General features: G+C 33.6%; 5 protein-coding genes and 1 long non-coding RNA gene across 6 annotated transcripts; 3 read left to right on the plus strand and 3 right to left on the minus strand.

Annotated features, from left to right (window-relative positions):
* Positions 1-126: 126 nt before the first annotated feature.
* On the plus strand, positions 127-5258 carry LOC124441442 (exportin-5-like). The gene is made up of 23 exons (XM_046991916.1): positions 127-331; positions 501-622; positions 719-791; positions 858-995; positions 1062-1247; positions 1319-1351; positions 1811-1996; positions 2077-2153; positions 2292-2403; positions 2517-2606; positions 2709-2834; positions 2916-3003; positions 3082-3201; positions 3292-3392; positions 3506-3604; positions 3672-3767; positions 3836-3874; positions 3942-4031; positions 4180-4283; positions 4359-4451; positions 4530-4587; positions 4942-4973; positions 5201-5258. Exons 1-21 carry the CDS (start codon positions 206-208, stop codon positions 4555-4557), a joined length of 2127 nt encoding a protein of 708 aa, XP_046847872.1. The 5' UTR covers positions 127-205; the 3' UTR covers positions 4558-4587; positions 4942-4973; positions 5201-5258.
* Positions 3109-4818, minus strand: LOC124441455. Its single transcript, XR_006946970.1, has 3 exons — positions 4675-4818; positions 4293-4395; positions 3109-3186 (listed from the first exon to the last, which is right to left on the minus strand). It is a non-coding gene; the product is annotated as an uncharacterized LOC124441455 (long non-coding RNA).
* A 650-nt stretch (positions 5259-5908) lies between the features above and the next one.
* On the plus strand, positions 5909-9056 carry LOC124441448 (exportin-5-like). Its single transcript, XM_046991924.1, has 11 exons — positions 5909-6046; positions 6131-6228; positions 6583-6742; positions 6843-6908; positions 6982-7046; positions 7133-7237; positions 7314-7388; positions 7580-7657; positions 8092-8160; positions 8504-8593; positions 8677-9056. The coding sequence occupies exons 1-11, from the start codon at positions 5917-5919 to the stop codon at positions 8821-8823; spliced, it is 1083 nt and encodes a 360-aa protein (XP_046847880.1). The 5' UTR covers positions 5909-5916; the 3' UTR covers positions 8824-9056.
* A 381-nt stretch (positions 9057-9437) lies between these two features.
* Positions 9438-18364, minus strand: LOC124441772 (nuclear export mediator factor NEMF-like). Its single transcript, XM_046992239.1, is given in 25 exon segments — positions 9438-10637; positions 11100-11179; positions 11404-11447; positions 11540-11653; positions 11728-11757; positions 11828-12768; positions 12916-13286; positions 13504-13607; positions 13790-13942; positions 14053-14114; positions 14784-14847; positions 15213-15373; positions 15458-15505; positions 15693-15833; positions 15947-16022; positions 16126-16202; positions 16459-16532; positions 16781-16870; positions 16957-17024; positions 17093-17238; positions 17588-17713; positions 17788-17810; positions 17813-17889; positions 18146-18214; positions 18288-18364. Coding segments are annotated over 25 exon segments (3270 nt in total). The 5' UTR covers positions 18344-18364; the 3' UTR covers positions 9438-10562.
* A 57-nt stretch (positions 18365-18421) lies between these two features.
* Positions 18422-20394, plus strand: LOC124441451 (serine/threonine/tyrosine-interacting protein-like). Its single transcript, XM_046991928.1, has 11 exons — positions 18422-18638; positions 18717-18749; positions 18860-18913; positions 18995-19092; positions 19170-19230; positions 19307-19343; positions 19414-19453; positions 19554-19604; positions 19767-19839; positions 19908-19980; positions 20048-20394. Exons 1-11 carry the CDS (start codon positions 18591-18593, stop codon positions 20092-20094), a joined length of 615 nt encoding a protein of 204 aa, XP_046847884.1. The 5' UTR covers positions 18422-18590; the 3' UTR covers positions 20095-20394.
* LOC124441449 lies at positions 20221-21430 on the minus strand. The gene is made up of 2 exons (XM_046991925.1): positions 21302-21430; positions 20221-21216 (listed from the first exon to the last, which is right to left on the minus strand). Exons 1-2 carry the CDS (start codon positions 21334-21336, stop codon positions 20466-20468), a joined length of 786 nt encoding a protein of 261 aa, XP_046847881.1. The 5' UTR covers positions 21337-21430; the 3' UTR covers positions 20221-20465.
* Between the last annotated feature and the right edge of the window lie 4 nt (positions 21431-21434).

The following is a 21434-nucleotide window of genomic DNA, read 5'->3' on the forward strand; positions in this document are numbered from 1 at the left end:
GATGATTGAGCTTCAGTTGTTGTGTTGTCGTTTTCAGGCTTCGAAATTCGCGCGGTCATAGTCGTGGCTTCGTAATGTTGCTAGGCAATTCTATGAAACACTTTGTTTGAACGGAATGAAGTATTGCAAAATTTCCAATATGGTGGTTTTCCTTATCAAGTCTTGCATATCAAGAAATTTTAAATAACAATAGCATATTGCCACAATGTCGTTGTTTAACGAAATGAGAGAAGATGGACAGCTTCATTATATATCTCAAAAATTAGCAGAATCAGTTGAAATCATATTAAACCCAAGTTCTTCGCACGATAAAAGACTTCAAGCAACGAAGGTTTCGTAGTAATTACTTTTTGTTACTTTAACAATGCAATTCTTTGCCATTGGCTGTTTAGTAAAATAATTTTGTTTCTATTCATACATTTCATGTCTTTATTGACTCTACATGTCCTAGTAGCATTTCATATAAAGGATTATTAACATTTACCGGTATGTTTTTCAAGTTCTGCGAGGAATTTAAAGAAAGCAAAACAAACTTGCTTCAATGTGGTCACTACTTATACAAAAGTCGCAACAACTTTGTGGTGAAACATTTTGGATTGCAGCTCATACACCATGGCATTAGGTATTAATAAAAAACTTCATGTAAGAAATAAACATTTTAAAACACAGTAGAATATCATTATCGCTTTTTATGATTTTACCAAATTTCCTTTGCAAGGGTCAACTGGAATAACATGACACACAAAGAGAAAAATGATTTAAAGTCATTGGCTTTGAAACATATTAAAACGGTAGAATTTTCTTGTTCTTAAAATAGCCTAATACATTATTGATAATGTACGTTATGTTGTTGATAGAATCCAGTTTCCTTACTCGATGAACCAACTTATTTGAAAGATGCGATAGCGAAATATGCAGTGGAAATAATGAAAAGGGAATGGCCACAAAACTGGCCTGATGTTATAAACCAACTTGGGGATATAGCTCAACAGGGGGTAGTAAATATTATGATGACAATTTTTCATTTAAATGGATGAAATACGACTCGGACTTATTTGCAGCCCTCACAGTTGTTCACCGTTTTACGTACGTTGTTATTTCTGGCCGAAGATGTTACGAATGCAGACGGAGATTTACCGTCTGAACGACGGAAAGATATGATGTCGGCAATGAACGTCATCATTGAAGATCTTTTTAAGTTTTTCGTAAAAACTCTTCGAAATACCGCGGAAACACTGAAATCACTGGTGAGTTCAAAGTAAACTTCATGACGCTGCAAAACATACCATTATACAACTTTTTAAATATACTTATTTAGAAAATGCAGAATGACGATGAGCTGAACAGACAGGTATCTTCAAAATGTGTACAGGATACACTTCAACGCTGTATTGTGAAAACGCACATTAATCAAAGAATAGTCATATTTGTGAACAGTTTATGTTCTTTTAAATCTAGTCTTTTACCTGTGATAAGTATATATCTTGTGTTTAAAAGTATTCATCTTGTGTTCATAAGTGTACATCTTGTGTCCAAAAGTATATATCTTGTGTTTAAAAGTATTCATCTTGTGTTCATAAGTGTACATCTTGTGTCCAAAAGTATACATCTTGTGTTTGAAAGTATTCATCTTGTGTTCATAAATGTACATCTTGTGTCCAAAAGTATACATCTTGTGTTTGAAAGTATTCATCTTGTGTTCATAAGTGTACATCTTGTGTCCAAAAGTATACATCTTGTGTTTGAAAGTATTCATCTTGTGTTCATAAATGTACATTCGCGTTTCATAATATCTCATTTAATTACAAAGATTCTTGAAAATAAACTTCTCGCTGAAACGAGTTTAAACACGCTCTGTGGATATGTGGATTGGGTGAATATAATCTATATAGTCCAGGAAAATGCTCTTTTACTCCAAACACTCTGCTTACTCTTACGTTACAACGAACTTCGCCTGAAAGCAGCAGAATGTTTTGAAGGTGTAGTTATGCGAAAGGTGAGAAGGATCTTAGAACTGCTTGGAGTATAAATTTATGTGTATTTTCTATAAATATGTCTGTTTGTTTATGTTATCAGGGACCAACTACAGAGAGAGTTCCATTGTTGATATTGTTTAGTATGGATGCTTTATCTTTGATATTTTCATCTATAACGTAAGTTTTAGTTTAACTTATGATCATTGATACACATTTTATCATCGTAATTTTCCATCTGCTTAAAAGTACTAAACTTAAACCGTTTGTAGAAAGTTCGTTCAATTGTCCAATGTTTATTGTGCTAATTCATTTCAGAGATATAATCAAATCTCACAATGATGATCTGAATGAAGAAAATCATATTTTTCTTAAGAGAGTTTGCAATATATTGTCATCACTTGGCCAATTACAACTAGCCAATATTTGGGTATGTCATGTGACGTCCCTAGCCGCAGCCATGTTGCCATTTGTGTTCATATGTAATATACATGTTCTAATGACAAAATGTACGAAACGCGAACCTATTTTTATTTATTTTAGGGTTCTCCTAATCATGCTGACATAGACGAACCCGTTCATTTTGACGTGTATCTACAAGCACTGATATTTTTATACAAACACAAAAACATGGTAAGAACTTGAGTGTAGCTACCAGATGGAGAGTGGTGTTTATTTGATTTCTTCGATCTTAATAATAGGGCTAATGAATAGTCCTTATGTAAACCTCTTTAGATTATGTCAGATTTAATCAGCAAAACGTATTTGGCATTTTTGACAAACAAGACCATTTGCAAGAACGCTACATTTTGTTCGTATATACCACAAATTTTAGAAATATCCAAAACGAAAATATCGAGGGTAACAAAAAAACAACATTTGTGTCGGAAAGTTACAATACTTCTGTCGTGGCAGTTGAACATACATTTTTTTCTAAAATAGGGGCTACATCCAGCATTAAATTCAAGCAATTTGTTATACCCAGATGTAGATTTTGGCTCCTTCGCTGAGAAATACACAGCTTGGACAAGTACGTTTCGTTTTTTGATCTTTTCTCTCAGTTACCTTAAACCAGACTTCCACTTTAACATATTTTATCATTACAAAGATTTGAGAAAGAGTACAAAAGATATAATTCAAGATATTACGTCGTTATATCCATCTGACGCTTTTCTTCATACAGCCAGCTGGCTTGTTAACTTAACTTCAACTCCTATTACGACACAAGGTTGGCATGTTAAAATTGATTAGATTTTGCCCTTAAAGGTTGAGCTTAAAAGCTCATGAATGTCGTGTGAGATTTAAGTCTTTCTCACAGTGTCCGAGAATAGCGTTGAGTATTGTGAATGGGATAGTTTGGCAAGCTTTACAAGTTCAGTTGTCAATCGATTATTCAAAAATGGCATCTCATTTGTAAAGGTATAACACTCTTCGTTAGAATTACGATAAATTGTACCGCACGTAAGTGGTTAAAAATATCCTACTAAGTACACGGTAATTCTTAATCACCACAGACATTGATGTTTTTTTAGGAATTTAATGAATGTCGTTTAAAAATGGGCGATACATTTATCTCATTTGGCGATTTAGCAAAGAAATGCATCGAATCGTTACTTCGTTACAACACCGAGGTTTTCTTGAGTAGTTTACTCATTTTTGTTAACGAAAAAATTCGACATCCATACATTTGTTCTGTAGGCTCTATTAATTCAAAATATCGTACTGCAAATGCTGGAATCTTTTATACCATTCCTTGAGATTCACAGCGAACTTCTTTTAAAGCTTGTTTACAAGGTATAGGTTAACGAAATGGATTTTTTATGATTGAAATATTTAAAGTTAAAAAGGACAATTTATTTCAGCTATTTACAGCTGTAGTTTACAAGCCCAGTGATGGAGAGGTACAAATTATTTTACTTCGCACTTCTTATCATTCGAAATTTTTACAATAGTATGAATATTTTCCAGGATTGTCAGTCGTTGAAAAGTTCAGAATATCGACGCTCGGCCGGATCAATATGGATAAGACTTTGTCTCACTCACAACAAATTAATGATTGTAATAAAAATTTTGTTTTTATTTGTTTTACAGGCTTTTCAACACGTATAATTTGATCTACCCCTTTGTTTGGAGAATAACGAACTTCTCATTTTCAGATTAGCTTCCACAATAAAACTATTTTGACTATGGTAATTCTTTAAAACAGAACATCATTGATGACCTCACAAAGCAAGTTGAATTAACATTTATCGGCTATAACGACATGACTATGGAAAAATCTTTTATGATGGAAGGTTTAGTTGCAATAAGGTAGCTTACATAATAATATCCGTCCATTTTCTTGTTTGAGGAGCAAATATTTTGAGGTCGAACTTTCTCATATAGCAATGGCTTCTCACATTATGAAAAGCAATCAGCATATCTAAAACAAATCATGAATCCTGTGAAAGAGCAATGGACAAGTGCCGAAATTGAACAGTAAAAATAATTTCGCTTTTATTTATTGCATAAAGAAACATTGGTCAAAGTAAGATGAATTTCTTTTATCAAATGTAGCGCGTTATTGAGTCCAGAGGCATTTTAAAGTATGTTGGTCTTGATATTTCAAACGCAGGTATTACGAAAAATTGCTTTTGCTATACTCCATTTCTTTCAAATGTTGAAGCAGGTTCATCCCCAAAAAGAGAGTGACCATATTTACCTCCACTTTGCCAACAATCATTTTAGCTTTTACAACTTCCATTTCGCTCATTTCATGGCGTTCAATTTTCTAGGTTCTTGCTTTTTTTTACTCCTAGTTTCGTCCACGTTTACATTGATGGTCTTTGCTTTCTCTTGTCCACAGCTTTACTTCACCCGTATTTTTAGTCGCTGATACATCTATCCACTGACTTTCTGTATTATAAGCAACATGAATTATTTCAAATGATGTCAATAGTTTATCATGAAATTGTTTTCACTTCATTAGATGAATCAAGAGCTAAAGAACGGAGAAACAAGGTACACTTCAATGTATCACTATTTATTATATACTAAAAGTTTGTATATAAAAATATATTTAAAATATTCTCAATTATGCATAAATATTTATGATCATGTGATTATTTTCTGCCAATATTATTTTGTTAATTCAACTCCAACATTTGAAGATATGAATTTTATAATTGATGTAAATGACATCTTTTGTTTGATATTTTCTAACTGTTCTTCACTGGAACATTTTTTAGCTACAAATGTGTCAACGGTTTATCCACGTGATTTTAAAACGAGTCGAAATCCCCAAAGATTCAAAGGTAACACTTGATATCCTTCGATGCTCAAAGATATTACTGGAACCTTTGGATTAAAGATGTTCTTTGTCACTACAGGAACAAGTTAAAGGGGGATTTAAAGCAAGACTTGAGGACGAACCACGAAATCCTGCGATATCCTTTATCCTTCCTTTACTGTCTAACATTTTCCACTTAATTAGGTTTATAACATGAATGTGGTTTTTCAACGGAGGAGTAATTTTATTAAATTTTTAATTGTATCTTCTTTCAGAGTGTTGAACAGCCTTTGGCATCCCTCCATTCGCGCAAGAATACCTAACCACTTGCAACCGGCTTTAGAGATTCATGAGAACGAAAAAGCTGCATTGTTTGGTTGGTAAATCGTAACGTGCATCTTACACGACATTTAAAGACCTGTAACAATCATCACATACAACGATCTGTAACATTAAAAAATGAAATATGTACTGTATGTTTAATGAGTTTGTTTTATAGGTGTGGATGGTCGTGAAGGAATTGAAAAACCAAAAGAAGAAAGAGCAAAGAAAACACTTGTCGACTCACTGAAGACATTTCTATTTCGATTTAACGACACGCTGTATGTATTCTATGACAAAAGATACTAATGAAGATTTACTGCAATACTATTGTTGTGTACTTATTTCAGAGCAATGACGTTATCAGATTGTTCACGACTTGGAGAAGGGTATTTTTGCACTCCGTCATTGGGTGAACATGTTGTCAGTAATGTCATTGAACCGTGGAAACATTTACCAAAGTACCGCCTCAGAAATTATATTCATATCCTTTTACATTTTAATATGACACATCTCTCGTTAATGTGCTTCAGTATCCACCAATGTTTTTTCCTTGACTCTTTCCTAAGCCATTTTCTTAAAATGTATTGTCGCGTATGTCCCCCGTCTTATTACGAGTCAGCATTAGTTCCTGTTATCGTCGTTACATTCAATCAAATGATTGAGGTAAGAATAGTTTCAATCGAACTGTCGGACACAACGAAAACGATCTTTTCCAAGGCCTTGAAGCTTTCATGTAGACCACAGAGAGCATGATGGGAAAATATTGTTGGCAAGATGATTTGGGATTTAATAGATACCATCGTTAGCTTAGATCCACTTATATAATGCATAATTGATTATAACCCGTGGAATCCATGTAGATAATCAATAATAAGATCCCTAAATGTAGGTGATCCACAATATGATCCCTAAATGTAGGTGATCCACAATATGATCCCTAAATGTAGGTGATCTACAATAAGATACTTAAACGTTGATGAAAGTCAAAAGTTAACTTCATATAACTTGAATGAATAGCGTCTAAACAAAGAATGGGAGGCCATGAAAAGCAGAGAGCACATACGAACAGCAATAGATGATATTGAAATAGTAACAGAAGAAGATGCTGTGAACAACGACGAAGTTATTGAAAGTCAACTCGTTCATCTTTTGACAAAGAATTTCATTGAAACTTTAAGTATGTCAAAATGATTTCATCTTGTGCGTTATCTCACGTTAATCGTCGACGTGTACCTCACTTTAGTGCAATGTTTTGAATTAACTTTTTTCGTTACCAGACTCCATGTGTACAATGTGTCGACCTTCTCTTCGTGAGCCATATGTGGAAAAGAAAGATGAATCACGTATAATCAGCATTCTTTGATTTCTAATAATAAAAACATATTTTTCACTAGATATCATATTTTATCAATTTAGAAGCAAAGTTAGAAAGCGCAGATTACGTTTTACAAGAACTGCCGACATTTTTGTTGCAACATACTGTAAGCGATGCTAGTGTAAGCTGGCAGTTATTAATTCAAAAAATAATTTCGTAACAAAAGAGTTTAAAACTCGTTCTCAATTTTAGGAAACTTGCAAAATTGTTCTATTATTACCATTTATCGCCCTGCGATGGCCAGATGTTTCCTCTTTCACGAAAGCTATCAGACTTTGTGTCCCGTTCATCAGACAGGTGGATAGCTTTAAATACAACCCAGCAAAACTTAAAATTTTCATTGTATTCCACATCTTTTGTGTTTTATTTTTAGTTAATAAGAAATCCACCACGTGAAGTAGCAATGGTTCCCGAGATGTTTGAACAAATCTTCACTCTAGCTCTTCAGGTAAATAAATACTGTAATATTTTAACACGACGTAAACGACGTGTTTTTTCATTCAGCAATCCAGATATATAAATGATGAATTCGACAGACCTTGAGATAGATATACCTGGTGCATTTGTATCTCAATGGTGCTAGTATTTTTAATGTAGGATTCGTTCCAGTCCCTTGAGCAATTTAAACTTCATTTTCAGGGTCTTCAACTGATGGGACATCATGTAGAAATTCAATCCAATCTTATACGAAATATTGTAATAATTTACGACTTATTGGTAAGTATGTATGTACAGCAATACATATTTCTAAACAAGTCGAAGATTTTGAAAAGGTCAGCTTATGATGCTTGAAGTCAGTGCAATATGCGCATGTTGTTGTCAAGACAACAATATGAAATTACGTTTGCTTATACACGATGTGTAGTAAATATTTGACACTATTTTTAATGAGGGTGATTAGTACCTCTAAACCATTCACAGTTCCACATATCTTTCCTAACCTGTTTGTTATCTCTTGCAGGGGGGGGGGTTGTCGTATCATGACATAGAAGTAAGGCATACTCCTTTCGACACAAAATGCCTTAATTCGCCTCTTATAAAACACAGGGAAAACATTGGGCCTCATCCTAAACATTGTACAGCCATCACTTCCACATATGAACATAAGAAATATACACGAGTTACAAATAAATCTACTACGTCACATCTAGCGTCCGCTCTTCCCAAGTTTGAAGAACATCATGCTACAAGTGCCAAACATTGACACCATTTCATTAAATGTAAGTGAAAACAACACTATTTTGATAAGTAGAGTATGCCTTTATTTGTAAAATAAGCTGTTTTTGCTCCGCCTTAAAGAAGATAAGCAAAAGAAGATAATGCCAAAATGTCGTCTCGACGTTTATATTAAGATGAAAGCAGATAAGACTTTAAGTATTCAAACTACTATCCACCTGCTGTAATTACTGCTACAAAAAACACACAATAAAGCTGTATTTCAACGTGAGCTTTTTCTTTCCAAGCAACTTATCACATTGACATGAGAATGTGAATAATTTACGTAATGATGAACAAGGTGTTTGACATGAAGCTCGATGTTAGTTATGTTTGTTATTTATGTAGAAGTATGATGTGACTTTGATGTCAAATGAAGAACTAAGTGAAAAAGAAAAAAAGAAGATTTTCAAAGCACTTCTTTCTGGCTTGATCGGAGTACGCCTAAAATAACCGTTTCCTCCAGTAAATTCGTAAAAAGAATGTTTTCATTGTACAATCTTTCACCTTTTCATTTTCAGAAAGAAGTTGGCAAGATGTTTCAATATGACATTAGGATATTGAATCTCCCGTCTTTGCCCGTAGTCAAGAGAGAAAAATCGATGAACATACTAGCAACGGAAAATAATATTGGTTTAACAAAGCTATTTGAACCCGAAAGTACTTAACTGCCTATTTTTGATTTGGACAGTATGAATATCTCACAAAGTGCATACATTGATATTTTCCTTATCGCATACATAAGCGAAATCCATTAGTGAAAATATCTGCGATGAACAGACAAATTCCTTGTATAATTATTACAAGGATGTATACGTGAATAATTCATGATTATTGGATGTAATAAGTGACATGAATATTCTTTAGAAAAATATCCTCCTTTATCTCATTCATTCAATAATTATGGCGTGCTTGTATTATTTTTCACCACAGTTTTTAATATCGTGTTGCTTTAAATAACGAGCACAGCTGCATGGGCGATAACAATACGCAACTGCAAATTTTCTTGAAAAAGTCAATTACACTACACAGGCTGGATTTTTTTTCACTTGATATCTCTAAAGTAGATCTTATTTCTAATGAATAGTTGAGTCTATATTTCTCACTTGGAAAGTACGCAAATATTTCTTTTACCCAAATAATGTGGCTATTTCTCCACAACTCTGAAAAATCTCTACATATAAAATTGTACAATCTATTACGAAAATGATATGAATGAAATGCGGTTAACGCTTTGTATAAATTACCACAAAATCAATCCGCAAAAAAATTTCCTCCATTCTTGTGAAGCAAAACCTTGTTATCTTTTAATCATGACCAAATTGAATTTTATGAATTTTCAATTAGGACAAAATACTAAAAGCCTGTAGTCAGTAGTACTCGTTCATTATTTCAAAAGACAGATATCGATTGAACATCAATATAAAACTTCATAAAACAAAGAAATTACGCAACAAAATTGCCTGAGAAGACAAAATAGAAAACAACTACAATGCTTTTAGCAGTGTATGTATTTTTGACGAGTTTTATCATAAGCGTCAGCGTTGTATTGGTTCTCCTTCGTCTTTGGGTCTGGTTTCTCAAGAAGCAAATCAAAACGCCTTTGATTCAAAAGACAACTCGCTCACTATCAAACGATTCGAAAAAAATCGATAATGGTGTCGTCACTTTGCGATCAACTGTCGTGTGAAGAGGGCGAAGACGCATGGTGAAACGACTCTGCTATCTTTTGTGTAATTATCAGCTACATAAATACGAACAGTAGATGATTCTGAGGCACGGTTAAAAATCTCTGCAATCTTTTGTGTAGTTAATACGCAATTATGAACAGTAGATGATTTTGAGGTACTGAGGAAAGTCTCTGCTATCTTTTGTGCAGTTATAACACAATTATGATGAACAGTAGATGATTCTGACGCACTGTTAAAAATCTCTGCAATGTTTTGTGCAGTTATAACACAATTATGATGAACAGTAGATGATTTTGAGGCACGGAGGAAAGTCTCTGCTATCTTTTGTGTAGTTATAACACAATTACGATGAACAGTAGATGATTTTGAGGCACAGAGGAAAGTCTCTGTTATCTTTTGTGCAGTTATAACACAATTCTTATGAACAGTAGATGATTTTGAGGCACGGAGGAAAGTCTCTGTTATCTTTTGTGTAGTTATAACACAATTACGATGAACAGTAGATGATTTTGACAACATGTATTAAAACATCTTGAACGGTAACCATTGGCAACATTTGCGGTACTTTGATAGTATTTGAAGCAACATGGAAAACTTCATTGTGTAAGAGTCCATTGCGGAGAAACATTGATACGCTGGAATTTATGAAGTAGAAAACATACCATGTGTTGTCAGGTGTGTCCGATAATGGTGTCGTGAAATATTCTCTCTCCATCTCACTTCTTGCTTTTGTACAAATTGGGCGCAGACAACTTTACTTTGCCAGGAATATATCGTGATAAATCGGCGTCCTTAAAAACATAAACAGAGATATCGATTTTGTTGTTGAAACTGGTTACTGGGTGTATAGCAGTTGGTTCAGCTGGCATAATTTGGAGAAAGAAACTGTCGAAAACATTTTTGAACTAGTTTCAATTAAAAGTTAGTTCTTACGTTCCTTGACTTCACAAAATTTAAAAGAAGTCGTTGATCAAGAAAGTCAAAGATGAATATGGAAGATGGAAGTCCCACCCGACTTATAATAAGAAAGTTCAGGAATAATAGCCAGTGGATTGCCAGGAGAGAAAGAATTAATAACATCAAAATCAATACCTAACCATTAAGTAATCCATTTTAGAAATTAAAATGGTATAAGATCCAAAGTAACGTTTCGTCATTTCATAAAACTCTAACGTTACTTTAGATCAAACAAAATTTTATTTATTTCGGAAAAATTTGATTTTCATAACAAAAAAGTAAGTCTTTAAACACACCTTGACGCTTTTCAATAAGTCCTTCTCACGTATCGTGGTTTCTCGTGACTGAATAAAGGAATGTAAAGCGGTTCTAGCAGCTAAAGGAAAATAAAAAAAAACGAAAGATTTTAGTTTGCTCACAATGTATAAAAGTTTTAACATAGTCAACATTAATATTGAATAACAAGTGTTTTCTATAGTCCCTCATGAAAAAAATCATCATCATAAAATAAAGTTTTGTAATTGATGTGGTGAATGAAATGTGGCGAATGAAGAATAAGAAAACAGTTGGATATAAAAGTATATTAGTTGTACTTGTAACCTTTTCCTCTGCGACTTGTTCCTGGAGTTAACTTTACTTTAAATCTTAAAAAGAAATTGTTAACCTTCAAGACATCTGACAAAACAAAACAAGAAATGTTTCCCTTACATAAAGACCAGTTAACTTTCAATCTTACTTGTAGTTTTGTACAGCGGTATAAGGTGCACAAACAGGAATAGCAAACATTGTGATATCGTCAGAATAAGGACAACCAGTAAGAGAATTCAATAAACCCATCTCATCCTTTAATAAAACAATAATAAAATAAGAGAATGCTTTCTTACACTTCGGTAATCAGTAATGCACCATGAAAGATGATCTTACCTTATCTTCCACATCATCTGTCTCCACGACCTGTAACGTATGATACTTTTTCACTCAACGGGTTTAATAAGAAACATATTTTTACCAAAGACATCAATACCTTAGGGTCATCAAGTTGCTCCTTCTGTGATGATTCTTCAGCGAAATTCCCAAAAGTATACTGGAATGTGGAAGATTCTGAACAGTTTCACCCTCAATATTGTTCAGTTCACCTTGGCTTTTTTTGGCTACTGATGTACTTTTAGCTTCATTATCTTTTGTAGTTCTACGCTCAATTTGTGAGTTCTTTGCTGTACCCTTACGTCCTTTGCCTTTACTGCGCTTACTTTCTTTAGGAACACCAGCAGAGCCCAAGAATTGCATCATCAGTTCTCTGTCCGTCTCATCCTGATCCCCATATTTCTCTTTGATCTTTTTTAACTTGGACTTTTTCCCGCGTTTTATTGCACTTGTCTGGGGGACTGGTTGACAAGTTTTGTTGGTTTCACCGACCGGTTGAAGGTCACTGCTCTCAACATATGACGAGTCGTCAAAGTTGGAAGCAGGATTCTTTTTTTTCAACTCTCGGCGCTGTTTTGCACTAAGACGTTGCTTTCGATTCTCAACGTCTTTGCCTAGGGCCCTGAGATCGAGAATTTCCCCGTCACCAAGATCAACAAAGTCTTCAGGGGCATGAGAACTAGGAACACTCGTACCTCGAAGCTGAAATTTTCCACCGCTTGTGTACTGAAGGTTGATGGATGTATCAGGATACGATAGGTCATCAACATTGCTATCACCGTTTTCATCATTTATCTGTTGGTCTTTAATACTCTGTTCAATGATTAATTTATCTTCATATTCATTCTGGTCATTATTCATCTCTTGAGATGAGATCGTTAACGACCGTTCATCAACATGTAAATCATCAGTCTCTAAATTAGATTCAACCTCACCCCCCTGAAAACCTAAATTATCTTCTTTATCATCAACTTTTATTGTATTCTCCTCTTCACTATCTCTAACTTCAATATCAATCTCTTCACTTTCGATGTTTAAATCCTAAAGTTAAAAATAATAAAAATATGAAAAAAATGTGAAGAAAGGATTGTAAAATAAATTGAGAGTATGGACTGGATTGTGATAGTGGAACAATCTGATTAACAAATAACAATAAAACTTACATAAATATATCAATTAATCACTAACCTGCAACAGTAAATCATCGTCGACATTTTTTATTTTTCGTTCATCCTTATGTTTCGCTAAACACGTTTCGTCAAGACGAAATAAAAATGCGAAACCCATGATGAGATAACTAGGTGGAAGATAATTCTTCTTTCCACGAATCATAAAACTTCCTGTTGTCAAATACTCTCCAGTGGGAGCAGTTTTAGATACTTGATGATGATAGACCCACCATGCACTAGTGATAATACGATCATTCCAGGCATTACTATAACATATTGCCATACAACCTGCCTCGTTTAAAGTCTTTGGAGGAATGTCTTCTGAGGTACCACAGTTCTTTATTACAATACTTGATGCACCATGAAGATCCGCATGTACATAGATATCCCCTAGAACATGGTGGACAAAAAATGATTGAACTTATGACCGTTTTCAAGGCAAGTTTTAACCTTTCTAACATTCCATCATGCTGATATTTTCATTAAAAACAACGGAAGCCATAGTTTTCGTTGTTTGAAAAATGCCTTGAATATATGTGTGTAAGATACGAAGTGCCGTTTAGAAGCTTTGAAAAAGATGTAATTTTGAGACGTACAACATTCATACCGGGTTTTAAATGTCTTTTGACAATCAATTCATTTTGCTGTTGATCACGTCCACCGATAACGAGATAATTTTCTGAACTTATAAACCAGAAGAACTTTTCAAACCTAAACAAAAATTTAGAAAAAAAAACACAAAGCTCAAAAACGCACAAATTGAAAATAAATCAATGGCTTTCCAGTGAACTAATTCATTTCATTTATATTTATTATGATGCATGTTGTTCCTAGCATTACGTTGTCACAGGGAATATTTTGTGATGATGATTTGTATTTCCACTCTTTCTTACCAATAGACTTTTCTTGCTTTTCGTATACTGGTTGTTGTGGCGACCTCTTTCAGCGTTTCCTTTGTTTTCCTTTCTGCTGATTTTAAAGCTTTTTTTGAAGCTTCAACTGTCTTCTGTTCCTTCGTAGCCGCCTGACGTTTCTTTGTGTAATACCTAAATTATTAAATCAAAAAGAGTCAATAGTAAGAGCGGATTTGTAGGAAAAATAAAAGTGAGGAATGCCTTTAATGAAAAGATAATGTGCAATAAAATACACAATTTACCTTCTAGCGTTAGCGTAAGCAGTAAGAGCAAGATCAATGTCGACTTTCATAGTTGTTAAGGTCTAAAGTAATTAAATGTTCATAGTAATTCATCTTAAACTGGGGATAAAAACATCATAAACAAAACATAATTTTCCGTTTCCTTTTTTTTATTCATTTCTCATACTGAGAAGTTTAGACTACGTTCACACGATACCGATACTAAACTCCACCAGTAGAGTTTCATACCGTTTTGTACTGTTCACACCATGCCGTTAGAGTTTTGCTCCGTTTTGGTGTTGTATTCACACTACTCCAGATTGAGGCTGGCTTTCAAGTTATTTCAGTTATATTTAATTGAAGTCTACCTATTTTTACTGACCATATCTAACGTCGTGACGACTGCGTTCGAGTATTTTACGCACCATTTTTAGCAGAGAAAAAAGTTTCGTTGAACCGTAATAAAACTCTTACGGTTAGGTGTACAAACGCAACGGAAACGGTGTAGTTTTGTACCGTTTTCAAACTATTATGGTTAGTGTTACGGTTTCATAATTTTTCATACCGGCGTCGTATGAACATTACCTTAAACCGTAAGTGTTTTGCATCGTTTTCTAACTCTACCTGTATCGTGTAAACAGAGTCTTAAAAACGATGAAGTACATAAACGAGAGAAATGACGAGGTTTTATATCTTGCAAACACAAAATAATTGAATTTACTTTCATTCTTATCAAAAAAAAACTCACATACTTTATTGCTTTCTAAGTCTTGAAAGTTTTCTTCATCGCTGCTCGAAGTTTCGTCAAATTCTTCCCTTTAGAAGATGTATCCATGTATTATGATGTTATTATCAATGTCAAATGACGTAATGATGAATAGCGTAGATGTGACGTAATGATGAACAGCGTAGATGTGACGTAATGATGAATAGCGTAGATGTGACGTAACGATGAAATGGTTTACATACAACGTAGTGATAAATGGTGTACATATTACGTAATGATAAAATGATGTATAAATGACGTAGTGATAAATGGTGTACATATTACGTAATGATAAAATGATGTATAAATGACGTAGTGATAAATGGTGTACATATTACGTAATGATAAACTGATGTATAAATGACGTAATGGCAGATTGATGTGCGTGTAAAGAAGTGATAAATAAGACACCTACTTGAGAATCATACAGATGTGGTTTATCTCTAGTTTCAGCTGTTTGATTGCCATGGCAACGCGATCACCACGGGCCTGAGCTTCCTTAACAACATTGTCAATCTCTTTCCAGTCAATCTGATTGGCTATAGCACTATTTACCACTTTGATTGCTTGGTCAACCTTCATAATGAGAAATCTTGTTAAGAAAATAATACAATCGCTGGAGAACAGAAAAACAAAATGATGAGGTGAAAATACTCTAACCAATGGTAAATTGATTTCAATTAATCTTGCTTTTTCTTTGTCTTCTTCCTATAAAAAAAAACGAGATTAAGTATTTTCAATTTGACCATGCTTCGTTTCTCAGTCGAACATGTAAACTGGGGAAAATAAATGTCATCCTAACGTAATAATTTCCTCAATCTGTAAAAAACATACACATAAAATGTCTACAGGCTGTCGCAACACTGCTTTGAGAATTTGGTTGTTCAAAGACTACCTGAGATTTTTGCAGACTGTTTAAACGTTTTTCATGATCTTTCTTCACATTATCAAGTTTCTTCAAAACAGCTTTTTCTTGCTGTAATGCTTTAGTGTCCAGTTTTTGGCTTTCAATTTTACTAAAGAATTCGTCCACGGCCTGCAAGAATGAATTAACCAAAAACAATCGTTATTGTTCCTTAAAATAAAATTCTAATACTTTCATAACATTCTTTAGTTAAACATTGTTTTACCTTCATTAACTCATTTTACCTTATCAAAAGACTCCAATTCAATATAAGGTAAGTCTTTGTGTTGTTCAAATAGAAATGGATGAAATTCTTGGTACCTAAACAGTATAAACTATCATCACTAAAACGTCATAACAACATTAACATAACAAAAAATCTTTAAGACTGAGAACATAATCAGACATCACAAATTAAACTCACGTGAGAAGATCCATATCTTTATCTTCATGGTTGATACTACCAGAAGGCTTTTTCTCACGCCTTTGAATGATATAACCCTGAATAAAAGACAGCACCTAGAAAAACTGACCAACTACATAATAACTTTGTATTTCGTCGTCATCAAAATTCACAGCAAAGTAATGTTAACTTTTCACTCCTTTATTCCACTAGCTTTTCGAGTACTGCAAACATGTTGCAGTAAAGATAATGAAAAAACTGTAAAGTCCTCGCTTCCAATACTGACCTGCACAGCTTAGCAATGATTCATAAAACATGTACCACCAATAAGAAAAAATATTTTGATTAAAATACCTTACAAAATGTGCTTTGAGCTCTCTTAAAGTAACACTCAGCATCAGAAAGTGCTGCCATTATTTTAGGCAAATCTAAGAGAGCAAATACATCTGATAATGGAGAAACCAAATTCATAAACTTTCACTAGAGGCTAGGTAATGTGATGGACAGGTGAGCAAGTAAATGGGGGAAAATGGTCTATTTGATAATTAAAAAATGTTCAACTAATTAAAATAGGCACTCTGGAGTACAAGAATAGGATGAACTTAATTTTTGGACATAAAGTTCAATCTTTTCTTTTAGAAAAATAAAAAAACACCACAAAATCACAACTGAATACCTTCATCAACATTGACGTTCTTTCCAATCTGAGCATTAGACACAAAGCCAGATTGTTTTAGACAATGATCCAGTAGAGCTGGACCAAAAACTTTATAAACATAATAAAAAAGGTCATATAATGTAGTAAAACATTTAACCACATAAAATATTTGCTTGTGATAAAAAATTACAAACCTAAATGAGGATTTAAAATTTTCCTTAAAACATCGCCTTCTTTAGCTTGGGAAAGTAATTCTTTTACTCTAAAAATGGTTTGGAAACTTTAAATGAATTCTCAATAAGAAAAAAATGACATTTATCCATATGCAACCTCTCGATAGACAGCAATGGTTCATATTGTCTAGCATTTTCTAAGGGATATCTTTCACGAACTGCAAATCTGACATCATCACTGTCTGTTCTTGTGCGTAGCAGATTTAGAATTGTGTATTCAAAATCAGTTAAAATAATGTTGCCCTGAAAGTAAAGAGGAAAATTCATGATGTACTAGCTTATGTATCAATCAAGATGATATAAATCATCCCTACATACAACATAGTCCTTCTCCAACAACTGTAATCCACAAATATCCCATGTGGACTTCACATACACCCTCTCCATACACAACATAATCCCAATGTATTTCTATTTAAAATCTGTCTGTTACAACAGACTTCCTTTGGTTAAGGGAAGTTTCAAAATAGTCAACAAACTTAAATTTGCTGTGAATAAAACATGTGAAAAACCTGCTGATCTGAATATGCTAACAATGTACAGACTAACATCATACCCTCTAAAATCCATAAACTACCTCAAACAAACTTACCCTATCATACAGTTCTACAATCAAATGATAAGCAGCTTCATTGGAACCAAACTGAAAATCCAAAATACGATCTACACCAAGTATTGTAATGTTTACCAATCTTTTTCCTGATATATGTTTACGCATCTGTAACAAAATGTCAGTAAATATTAGAAAGGAAATGGAAAAGCCACTTTCCACACAATAATTCTTCCACATACCTTCATTGAAAAGCCTGAAGGGAAAGTGTTTTAGGCCATTCAAATTCTGTACTGTGAAATCTCAGTCCAGACTCAATCAGTAGCACAACTTTATGATCTGGTCTGAGAATAAAAAGTGCTGTATCAATCAATTTTCAAAACAACATCAAATGAATTTAATCACAAGATTGTATCTAGAACAAGACTATAACTAAATTTTCTCACAGATGAGAAAACTCATGTTTAACCACAAACACCATTATGCTAGTTATGGAGCCATTCATTTATTTTGCAGATAAAATACTTTCAAATAAAAGATAACTTTCGAATATTCGCTTAAGTTTGATACACAGTAAAAACCACACGTTTGCAAACTTACTTTGCTAGCCTAATGAGATATGTTTTGTTGTCAATATCGTAAATGTTGTTCACTCTCATGCCAAGGAATCTATAAATAACGACTTTGTAAAAAACATTTGAAACAAGAGAAATGATAACTGAATTAATGCACCTTTGAGTACCTTTTTACATCATTTATGACAGCAAATATATCAATAGTTGTGAATCTGGACTTCATTTTAAAAATTGAAACGAACTGTGTGTTCAAAGACATCAAAGACAATACCTTCACCCCGGAAGTATGCTTACCGTTTACCATACGAGATATGAATAGAACTCAATGATATAAACCATATATAAACCTACGAGCAAACTCACATGGCAGCCGAGAAATTCTGACATTTTCATTTAAATCTGACGGAAATCAGTTATATATTTCTCAATTATGAATGTTTTCAGTTCAGTAACGTAATATCTTAATAAATATGGACGATGTTAGCTTTCCACAAATACCTGACGAAGGGGAAGAGGAGGTTTGTTAAACGGAAATACTTTCATTCAATTAAATGTACTATTGTACTGACGATCCTGTTATGATTTTTTTTAACTAGGATTGGTATTATAAAAAAAGACGAGAAATGCAGGTTTCTATCATCTAAGCATTCAAATGACAATTTATCAAGTTTTTGCGTGAAAAATAACTAAAAATAGAAATTACAGGAATTCAGACCATTGTTGTATATTCGTATAACAGGAAGTGTTACCAGGTGTTTTCTTGGGACCATACTCTGTTGCTATAAAGTCAAAGGTACATGAAACATAATATATGTAAATTTTTTTTAAGAAATCAAATATAATTATAATGATTTTGAATGCCTGTTTGATATAGCTGAACTTTCTCTTGGAACATGGTATTACTCACATTGTCTGTATTCGAGAAGATCTTGAAGCTAACTTTGTGAGACCAAACTTTACAGAACATTTCAAGTATGTTGTAAAGTGTATAATTGTTTCATACAAAACCATCACAACTTCTCATCATATTGCTACAAATTCCTTCACAGGTACCTTGTACTCAATATTGCAGACAAAACAACAGAGAACATCATACAATACTTTCCAAGAGTAATAAAATACCTATCAAAATCATCCCATTACTAAACATACTATGGTATTTAATGAATTAGCATGCATTTCATAGGTGCGAGATTTCATATGTGAATGTCAAAGTTTAAATGGTATGACCCTGTGTATTTCATGTAGTGTTGCATTTTAATGCCATGTAACTTGTGTTCTCATTGGCTACAGGGAAAATTCTTATCCATGGAAACACAGGAATATCACGAAGGTGCTCAACTAAATATGCAGACATGGTCCCTCCCCCTTCGTTATAAGACTGACTTTCTTTGACATATGTTTGTAATTTCAATACTAAATTTATCTTTTAGTGCATCATTGTTGATAGCATACATCATGGAAACATATGGGATGGACTATAAGTATGCACAATTCTCATTCAAAACAATAAGATTGCATGTCCCATTTTAATCTTGACAGCAACTAACCAATAATATTGCATACTTTTAATACACTGAACCTGTCTTATGTAATTTCAAGTCATAACTATCAATAAAATTCTAATAATCACTAAATTTTATTAGTAATGCTTTCAAGTATGTACAAAGGAAAAGATTTTGTATCTGTCCAAATAGTGGCTTTACACAACAACTAATGGTTAGCTATGCTTGTGATTCTTACATGCAATGAACTGTGGGGATATTTTATTCATTTATATTTTCTAGGAATATGAGCCCATCTATCTGGCTAATTACCAAATGAAACAATTAAACAGTAAAGAACCAATGGGGCACAGAGGTACATTTGGGTATTACACTTCTATACAGGCTCATTGTTTAAACTTGTTTTTTAACTCTCATTTCAGCCAGTGTGAAGAGATCCTACGATATTGAGATGGATGATTCAACATGATGATTTACCACCAACAAGTCATAAAAATTCGTATGAATGAATATACTTTGCTTTTATTTCCTCTGAAAATCTAGCGCATATTTTGTCAGGTTCAAAGCATAACTAAAGATGACAATTAGACTTTCATCACATGTTTAGATTATATTTGATTTCGATCAAGTTTCCATTTTATGTAATTTATTACGTATTTTCACAAACTTTAGGATTTAAAGGTCAAGAACGTACTCGTATAAGATGTTATAAATTTTTTTCTTTAAGTAGAACTATTGATAAGAAAGAATTTTAACTATTTGCATGGCATTAAGTCTTTTTTGTTACTTTTTCCAACCAGTTTTTCCATAGCACAAGGTCCGCATGCTGCGAAAGTCAACCTATTCATTACCACCAGTAAAGTAGGCTTGTGTTTTGCTTATTGGTGAGCGTCTTCCGTTGACAAGAACATTGATGACGCGTTCCTCGTCCCAACTCGTTTCCTTTTTTGCATATACATATAGAAATCCATCCACACTGACACGTGATTTCACCGATTTTATACTTACATCACGTGGGATCTTAAAGTTACGTGTAAACTGTCGTGTCACTCGTCTTCCTTTCTCTTCGCTTTCCTGTTTTCCAGAGATTATCAAATCGTCTCCGTTCACTTTCACTTCAATCTCATCTGGTTTGTAATTTCGTACATCGAGAACAACCTCAAACTTTTCATCATCACTGACTATTTCACCTCCTGCGATTTTGCGCGGTTGTGTTTCCCGTCTGGGGCGTGGGGCTTCAATCTTCAGCATGCCATCGGTGTAGCGAGTGCTGACATGCTTGGGATCTACACCTTCTGGGATTGTATAGAATCTCTCGAATTCGCTTGCATCATAACCATTTTCACGTTCAGTAACGTGTCTACCTTTCACATAGATCTTCATATCACGAATTTCCACATCGATTTCTTCTTGTTTGTACTGGTACAAATCAATTTGAGCTATCACCATGGTCCTTGTTGAGCTTACTGCTTTATCCCATCTTTGTCGTGCTTCACTGCGTGTTTGTTCCATCGACTCGTCAAAGTCGTTGAATGCTTTCTCTAAATCTCTTGTATAAGTATCATCTTCGGTCTTATGACTTGCTGTTCGGCTAAAAGTGTAGAATGAAGAATTTATATTCCATAATTTGTAGGAAGATAAAATATTTTGAAATGTAGAAAAAAACATGTTCCTACCTTTTCTTTTGAATTCCAGTCACGGTGAAACTCATTTTTAACTTTGTACGATAAAGCTTTGTGAAAAAGTACTTTGAACTAAACTGATTTAATAATGCTGTTGTAAACGACAAAACAGAATGAAGGTTAGCGT

This window comes from Xenia sp. Carnegie-2017, unplaced genomic scaffold, assembly GCF_021976095.1.
Source record: "Xenia sp. Carnegie-2017 unplaced genomic scaffold, XeniaSp_v1 HiC_scaffold_20, whole genome shotgun sequence".
Classification (NCBI taxonomy): domain Eukaryota; kingdom Metazoa; phylum Cnidaria; class Anthozoa; order Malacalcyonacea; family Xeniidae; genus Xenia; species Xenia sp. Carnegie-2017.

Excerpts from the sequence above, each read along its gene's own strand:
- LOC124441442 (XM_046991916.1), top strand. The coding sequence starts at position 206 with ATGTCGTTGTTTAACGAAATGAGAGAAGATGGACAGCTTCATTATATA. Across the intron at positions 2,607-2,708 it reads TATACAAACACAAAAACATG|ATTATGTCAGATTTAATCAG; the intron begins GTAAGAACTTGA and ends AAACCTCTTTAG. Across the intron at positions 3,393-3,505 it reads ATGGCATCTCATTTGTAAAG|GAATTTAATGAATGTCGTTT; the intron begins GTATAACACTCT and ends ATGTTTTTTTAG.
- LOC124441451 (XM_046991928.1), top strand. The coding sequence starts at position 18,591 with ATGGACGATGTTAGCTTTCCACAAATACCTGACGAAGGGGAAGAGGAG. Across the intron at positions 19,231-19,306 it reads TCATACAATACTTTCCAAGA|GTGCGAGATTTCATATGTGA; the intron begins GTAATAAAATAC and ends TGCATTTCATAG. Across the intron at positions 19,605-19,766 it reads ACATATGGGATGGACTATAA|TAATGCTTTCAAGTATGTAC; the intron begins GTATGCACAATT and ends AAATTTTATTAG.
- LOC124441448 (XM_046991924.1), top strand. The coding sequence starts at position 5,917 with ATGACGTTATCAGATTGTTCACGACTTGGAGAAGGGTATTTTTGCACT. Across the intron at positions 6,743-6,842 it reads GAATTTCATTGAAACTTTAA|ACTCCATGTGTACAATGTGT; the intron begins GTATGTCAAAAT and ends TTTCGTTACCAG. Across the intron at positions 8,594-8,676 it reads TTCTTTCTGGCTTGATCGGA|AAAGAAGTTGGCAAGATGTT; the intron begins GTACGCCTAAAA and ends TTTCATTTTCAG.
- LOC124441449 (XM_046991925.1), bottom strand. The coding sequence starts at position 21,336 with ATGAGTTTCACCGTGACTGGAATTCAAAAGAAAAG. Across the intron at positions 21,217-21,301 it reads ACTGGAATTCAAAAGAAAAG|CCGAACAGCAAGTCATAAGA; the intron begins GTAGGAACATGT and ends CTACACTTTTAG.